General features: G+C 67.0%; 2 protein-coding genes across 2 annotated transcripts in view; one reads left to right on the top strand and one right to left on the bottom strand.

Annotated features, from left to right (window-relative positions):
* The window catches only part of H696_00789 (hypothetical protein), a gene marked incomplete at both ends in the record, with an annotated part of 12,634 nt that extends 7,461 nt beyond the window's left edge, over positions 1-5,173 (top strand). The window contains 9 exons of the mRNA XM_009494674.1: positions 79-407; positions 507-669; positions 846-1,354; positions 1,559-1,815; positions 1,987-2,325; positions 2,369-2,669; positions 2,893-3,693; positions 3,904-4,589; positions 4,724-5,173. Coding sequence (XP_009492949.1) covers positions 79-407; positions 507-669; positions 846-1,354; positions 1,559-1,815; positions 1,987-2,325; positions 2,369-2,669; positions 2,893-3,693; positions 3,904-4,589; positions 4,724-5,173 — 3,835 coding nt within the window. The remainder of the gene's footprint in view (positions 1-78; positions 408-506; positions 670-845; positions 1,355-1,558; positions 1,816-1,986; positions 2,326-2,368; positions 2,670-2,892; positions 3,694-3,903; positions 4,590-4,723) is intronic.
* Positions 5,174-6,024: 851 nt separating this feature from the next.
* Positions 6,025-6,555, bottom strand: H696_00788 (hypothetical protein; the record flags this gene model as incomplete). The annotated part of the gene is made up of 2 exons (XM_009494673.1): positions 6,025-6,267; positions 6,433-6,555. The coding sequence occupies 2 exons, from the start codon at positions 6,553-6,555 to the stop codon at positions 6,025-6,027; spliced, it is 366 nt and encodes a 121-aa protein (XP_009492948.1).
* Positions 6,556-7,352: the final 797 nt, after the last annotated feature.

Below are 7,352 nucleotides of genomic sequence, written 5' to 3'. Positions count from 1 at the left end.
CCCCCCCCCCCCCCTCCTGCCCCTACCCCTGCCCCTGTTCCCGTCCCTCTCCTCGGCCCGGTGATGGTGTACACCCAGCGAGCTGCTTGAGGCCGCGCGGCGTTTTGTCAACGACGCCGGTGGCCTGACCGCCCCGCGTGTCGCTCCTCAGCCGGGTGGCGACCCGCGCGCTGGGATCTCCGAGATCCAGCTGGTCGAGGTTGACCGCCAGGCCCTGCAGTTGGTTGATTCGCTCACCTGCCTGGCCCTCTCCTGGAGTGACAGCTCGGCGATGGCCCCGCAGCCGGATCTGCCGCCGGGTGGCCCGGACACCGGTGTCCCGCTGGAGCGTCTCTTCAGCCGCCAGCCGCCCAACTCGCCGGCCCTGCTGACCGCCGGGCGCCGAGACACCACGCCGGAGATTCAGCGTGCGTGCTTTGCCTTCCCCCCTGGCACTCGGCCCCTTGTCGCCCTTGCCGCCCTTGTCGCCCTCTCGACCAGCTAGCTAACACCCACACCCGGTGCAGTCTTGCGCATGTCGCACCGGTCCCAGCGCTGGGCGTCGGCCTGCCTGGCGCTGCTGGCACAGGTTGTTCCACACAAGACGGCCAGCCGGCCGTCGGCCGGCCAGCGCCTCGAGCTCAGCCCAGTCACCCTGCCCGAGACGTCCAGCCTGCTGGACGCCACCTTGTACGCTTCGGGTCCCCATGCTCCCCTGGGGCGGCGGCCCTCGTTCTTTTTTTTCCTTTCTCCCCCCCCCCCCCCTGCCGCCTGCTCCCTTCCAGCTTCTTCCTAATGCCCTCATCTGCTCGTGTGCGGACTGCCCTCCGCTGCTCCTCCGATCGCCCTGCCCCCCTTTGTCGCAGTGCCCTGGCCGAGAGCCTCCCCTTCGAGTCGCCAATCCCCAAGGCCATCTTGGTGCATGTGGCCACGGCCCGGGCGCTGGCCGTGGTGACCTCCTCCCTGCAGCAGATTGCCACCGGGTCCGGTGCGGTTGATTGGGACTCGCTGCTCTGGTGTATGGATGTCCTGTCCAATCCGGACGCCCGGCCACGTCCGCTGCCGATCCCCATGTCCAACCTGCGGCTCCTGGAGGCCCCGGACTTTGATGCCGGCCAGCCACTGTCCCAAGCCGAACAGCATCTGGCCAATCTTCCGGCGGAGTTTGTCACCGAGGAGGATGTCCGCCTGGCGGACATGTGGCGCCAGATGCGCCGGCAAAAGGCCCAGGATGAGCATGCCGAGAAGCTGCGCACCATGATGTCGGCCTTTGTGGCGGTCCTCCGGGCCCTGGCCAAGTCTCCGGAATCGGCTCTCTCCATCCGGTCGGCCAATCGGCTGGATTCGGTCACCGCGGCCGCCAGTTGCCACCGTGGTACGGCCATGCTGTTGCCTTCCTCCTCTTGGGCCTCCTTTTGCGGCCTCGTTGTTCTCTCTGCCTTTCTCTGCCTCTCTCTGCCTCTCTCTCCCGGCCCCAGGGCCCGTCTCTTACATCCGCACCATCGATCCCTTCGACTGCCGCTGGGGCCATGACCCGAAACACCGGGGCAAAAAAATCAAACCCCTCCCAACACTTCAGATGCCATTGAGGCCATCGCGGACCGGCTGCAGTTCATGCTGGTTTGCAATGACGATGCGGCCGCCTCACCGGCTTTCCCGCTGAAGGACCTCGGTGTGAATGCCTTCCGATCGGTCGAGTTGGCCAACCGCATCACGCGCAAGCATCTGGCCAGCGACTCGGACCCCCTGCGTCGGCTGATCCCCTCGCCGGATGACATTGCCCAGGCAGTAGCCATCAGTGACCATCCCATCCGGTCGTTCGCTGTCAGCTCTGAGGTGCGCTGCTCCGTGTGTTGTTGTTGTTGTTTTTTTTTTCTTCCTCTCCCTCTCCCTTCCCCTTTCCCTTCGGCCATCTGCCTGTGGTTGCTGCCCTCTGACAATGGTCCCTCTTTCTCGCGTGCTGGCCGGGCCGGGGCACTCCCCCTGCGGTGTTCCCGGAAACGGCAGGTCGGGTCCCGCCGGGTGGTCCTCTGCTCCGGGGACCATCTGTTCGAGTTCAACCTGCCCGGTCCGTCGACCGTTCCCAAGATCCCGGGCCTGGTGCTGGCGGCCGCCACCGGTGGTCAGTTCTCCCCGAGCTTCGGCATCCGGCAGATGATCTACGAGAATACGCATGTCTCGTCGGACCCCGCGTCCGGGCAGGCGCTCTTCCGCAAGCGCCAACACCGGACCTCCGCCACCTCCCCCGGGTCCTCTTCCACCTCCGCCTCCTCGACTGGGGGTGGGGACTCCTCGGTGTCGGCCTCATCGATCGGGTCCTTCTTCAGTCGCATTCGCACGAAGCATGTGCGTGTGCGCCCGTGCCACGCGCTGCCAGCACCCCTCTCAGATCCGGCCGCGGTCTTTCGTCAAGCTAACCTGCGTCTCTGCCTTTGTCGGTCTTCTTTACATTGTTTCCCTGGGGCGCCGCGTTCGGGTGCAGAGCGAGAAGAGCCCATCCCGGTCCTCGTCGAACTTGCTGCTTGACGCGCCGGAGCCCGTGGCCCCGTCGGCCGGTGCCTCTCCGGCCTCTGCTCGCCCGCAGCGCTACTCCCTCCAAGCGCCGCCGGTGTCCATCTCCACATATGACCCGCTGATTCGGCCCAAGTGCGCCAGTGACATCATCGCCTCTCACCCGGAGCTACCATACTGTGCGTGGCCTTGTGTCGGTCGCTGTTGTTGCTGTTGCTGTTGCTGCTGTTGCTGCTGTTGTCGTTGTTGTTGCCGCCTTCGACTACTTCATTTCCTCGCCTGCTGTTTTGCGCCAACTCCCCCTCCCCTCTCCCACTGTTGTCCCTGCCTCGCATGCGTATTACTTACTTTCCCCCCGCGCTCCCCGCCTCCCGTCCGGGGGCCAATCTGCCCGCCGCGTAGACATCACCGCCGATCCCGACCGGCCGCAGCTCCTTCTGTGGCAATTCCGCCGCCCGGGGCCGATGTTGACCTTTGCCCTGCCGCCGCACCTGGACGAGGCTCACTTTGGCCAGCTGACGTGTGCTCGCTTCGACAGCACTGGCTCCCGCGTGGCGGCCGGCACCAGCGCCGGGCATGTGGCCGTGTGGGCCTTCACCGCGCCGGATGCCGGGGCCTCTCTGGTGGCCGAGGATGATCGCCTGCATGAGCTCCTCTCCGGGCAGGCGGTGGTCTTCCCCACGAACATCCTGCTCGGGGCCCATCGAAATGGCTCCCCCGTGGAGGACCTCATCTTCTTCGACTCCGTCGGGCGCCTGGCCACGGCTGGCTCGGCCCCGCCCAAGGGCGATGCCGGCAGCTCCCTGGCTCTGTCGGTGGCCGCGGCGGCCACGTCCATCGGCGGCTCCGCCGGCTCGGGCGGCATGTCCTTCGCTTCGGGTGGCCCGGGCGGCGGCCTGGCCGGGCATCCCTCTGGGCACTCGGCGTCGGCTTCCTCGCCGGCGGCCGGTGGTCACCAGTCCGGGCGTGGCGGTCCGGGTGCCGCACGCGGCCCCGATGCTCCTGGGTCCTCGGGCACCCCGAGCGGCGCTCCCGGCCCCGCCGGTGGCCACCACTCCTCGCATTCGGTCGGCCTGGGGGCGGGCATTCTCCCCGGCTCCGGGTCTGGCCTGTCGTTTGGCAACGCCGAGTCCAGCCACCCGGCCGGCGGCTATGTGGCCCTTTGGGATCTCCTCCTGCCGACCGAGCAGGCCCTGGTCGCGTGTGCGTCCATGCGTTTGTTGCGCACACATCTGTCATGCTTCTCCGGGCCGCCTCCCCCCTCCTCCTCTCCTCCTCCTCCTCCTCCTCCTGCTCGTCAAGCATTTGCTGATCCTCCCTCTGCTCGCCCCTCCCTCTCTATGCCTGCCTCTTCCCCCCCCCCCCACACACACACATGGACACACGCGTGCATACCTCTCCCTTCGCCGATAGCCGTCTACCTCCCCGGTCTGCCGGGCGGCTGCACAGCCATCAACTTGCTCCCCCATCCGGTGACCAACCAGCTGATGCTAGTGGCTGGCGGTCGGCGCGGACACCTGGCCGTGGCCCTGCTCAATGAGCTGACTTCCAAGGCGGCCGCCACAGCGGCCACGGTCGCTGCGTTGACAACTCCCTCGCTGTCCGGGGCGAGTGGATCCGGCGGCGGGTCGCTGGGCAGTGCCGGGTCGCTGGCCGGCGTCGGCCCCCTGGCCGGGCAAAACAGCAACGAGGTCGGCACCGGGGAGGCCATCCCCCCGGCACGGCCATGCCCGGCGGTGGTTGTACCTCTGTCGGCCACGGCCTCCAACGCGCCGATCACCCACCCAGGCTCGTCGCTGACCGGCTCGCACTCCATGAGCAACCTCTCGCACTTTGGCCATTCTGGCAGCCACAGTGTGTCGGGCTCCTCGCTGGCAGGCGGCTCCCTGTCGACCGGTGGCCATGCATCCCTGCCGCCCTCGCCGTCGGGGAATCTCCAGCACAGCTCCAGTGCCACCCTTGGCCGGAGTGGATCCTCGGCCTTGGGCGGGTTCTCCTCGTCCTCCAGCCCGACTGAGAGCGGGTTCCCCATCCGGTCCATCGGCTCATCGTTGCATTCGGACCAGATCTGGACCGTGTCCTCGGACTCGACTCTGCGTGTGCGTGACGCGACCCTCCCCCCCCCCACGGCGGGTTTGTCCCCTTTGCCTGTGCCCCTTCCTCCCTTGTGTCCACTCCCCGGCTGACCTCTGTGTATCCTCCCTCATCCCCCCCCCCCCCCTTGTGTCGCCAGTCTTGGTGCCCGGTGCGCATTTGCTGCACCAGCATCGTGGCTTCCCCACGCGCCGACGCCCTCCAGCACACGGGGCCCATCTCCTATGTGGACAACACGGGCAGCGAAATCTCCGGCCCGTTGGCCTTCTCCCCGACCTTCCTGGCCCCCGGCCCGCGGGTGCCCCACTCCTCGAACTCCCTTGCCTCGTCGTCCTTCTCCATGCGGTCGGTCTTCAACCAGCTCTTCCGCAACCAGGACCCCCGTGCTGAGGCCCCGGCCAACTTGTGGATCGAGGCGTCAGTCTCCTCGCCAGTGGCCGGTCGTGGTGGGGTCCGCCCGCCAGGAGGCGCGGCCAACGCCCGGGGCCCGGCGGGTGCCCGTCGGTCGGCCGGCGGCCCGCCCCATACGGAGGCCATCTTGACGGCCGGCTGCGATGGTGTCCTCCGCTGGGTGACCGGCGTCTTCTGAAGGAGGCCGGCCATGTGTCTTCCACTCGTCCCCATGTAGCTGGGCGTCCGCATGTGCACCTGCATGTGTGCTTGTGTGCTTGCTCTTCGTGCTTGCATCCAGGCGCAAGGCGCATAATAGATCTGTCCTTCCTCCTGGTTCCCTGCCAATGGGCCCCACCAACCCCCCGACAAACAAGGGGACAAGGCACCCGGGCTGACGCGTGAGATAGGATGCGCACAAGGGCCATGTTGCACTGTGCGTGTGTTGATTCATACATGTATGCATATGTATGTATTTCAAAGGGGACAGGAGCACCGCCCCTCACAAGGACAAGCAGGGAGCGGAGGGCCACTATTTGGGAGTGTCGCCGGCAGGCGGGGGTGATGGCCGGCCGGGCTTCCTACCTTGAGGCCGGCTGCGGGACTTTCCGGCAGCAGGCCGGCCGGCACTGCCGCCACGTTGCCCGGATTGGTTGGGGGGGAGACGAACAAAAGCTGGAGCCGAGCGCGCATAGCTACAATACATGACACCCAGCAGGAGTGAGGTCAGAGAGAGAGAGAGAGAGAGGGAGGGGGAGGGGGGAGAACAAGAGCGGGGGAAAGGAAAAAACAAGAAGGCGAATCAAAGAGGGCCCGGACCCTGGCGCATCGGTGGGCTTCATCTCGGTGAGCGAGAAGGCCGCCGTCATGTGTGGAAGATGCCGCTCGATGTCGATGCTGAGCCATCCGCCCCGCCCCGGGGGGGGGGGGGGGGGTAGGAGCGAGCACCAGAAGGAAACGGGTTGCGAGCGTCAAAAGGGGGTACCAAAAACAAAAAAAGAGAAACGGAGGCAAAACCGCGCGGAGAGCATGGAGCCGGCGGGTGGGCAATCAGCCGGCGGCGGCGGCGGTGGCAGCGGCATCTTCGTACGTGTCCAGGGCACTGGCCTTGTCGCGCGGGGACCAGGTATCCAATTGGCGCTCCTCGCTTAGCTGGATGTGACAAAAGAGCTGCTCGGCCCCTCCGCGAGGGCCAAGCTTCTCTTGGATGGCACGCTTGGCCAGCTCGATGACCGACACCAGACGCGGCAGGACCGAGCTGTGCGCTGTGACGAAAACCACTGGCAGTTGGATCTACATGCAAAGATGCACGCACGCACGCACGCACGCAAGCACGCACGCACACACGCACAGGACAGAAGGAGAGGCGTCAGATGGAGGCCAGTCGGAAACGCGCAGTAGGGGTGGTCCAGAGGGGAGGCAGCGCCAGGAGGGCAAGCTGGGGAAGGGCAAGCGCACCTCAAGCAACAGGGTGCTGATGGCCGTGACGTAGTTCTTCAGCGGGCCATTCGGAGAGATGCGGACCGTGTTCATGTCGTCCATGGTAAGCGGCTCGGTGGCATTTTCACTGACCGGGGTCATGGCCAGGGTCTTTGGTGCCGAAGTCTGCGCGATCCGCGTGCGCTCGTACTTGTCCACTGAAAGGCCAGGCGAGAGCGGAGAGGCGGGCGGGCAGCAAGAGGAGGAGAACAGAGGCGCAGGCGGAGGACGGGTCAGAGATCTGGCCAGGGCCGTGGGGTAGAGGGGGGGGGGGTGGAGCAGAGGCGGGAAAGGAGCAGTGCGCGGCACATACTTCCGGTGCCAGGGGACGAGGGAGAGAGAGAGAGAGAGAGAGAGAGAGAGAGAGAAGAGAGAGAGGAAGGCCGAGAAGAGGGGCGGGCGACGAAACGTGGGAAGTGGGGCGAGGGAGACTGCCCAGGAGGCCGCGATCTCGGCCCCCGCCCCCGTCCCGGCGGCCCATCAGAGAGAGACTGTGGGCCGTCGCCGCCGCCGCCGCCGTCTCCCCCAAGCGAGGCGGCACCGCAGCCGCGCACACACACACGCATACGCATGCGCGCGCGCGGGGCTCTTCGGGAGCGCGGACGCAGATCCGCCGATGGCCCCATCCGTTGGCATCTACATCCGTTACTCCCAGGGCCAAATTCAAATTCGCGTCACCGGCGGGCAGTGGGCCGTGCGACGCCCAGCCCGGGGGGGAGGGCGCGGGAACCCGATACGCGGGCACATCCGGGAGCAGTCTGGGTGCTCATCAAAAGAAGCTTGGTGATGTGGGCGATGCCGGCGGGGTCAGCCCTCTCAAGTCTGTCCGCTCCCCTGCCCGCCTCCCCTCCCCTCTCCCCGCCCCCCTCCCTTGCTGTCCCCGCCCCGGCATTGCGCCC

Source organism: Fonticula alba (assembly GCF_000388065.1).
Source record: "Fonticula alba strain ATCC 38817 unplaced genomic scaffold supercont2.1, whole genome shotgun sequence".
NCBI lineage: Eukaryota > Rotosphaerida > Fonticulaceae > Fonticula > Fonticula alba.
The sequence above is the reverse complement of the archived record's forward strand: the minus strand, read 5'-3'. Positions and strand labels throughout refer to the sequence as shown.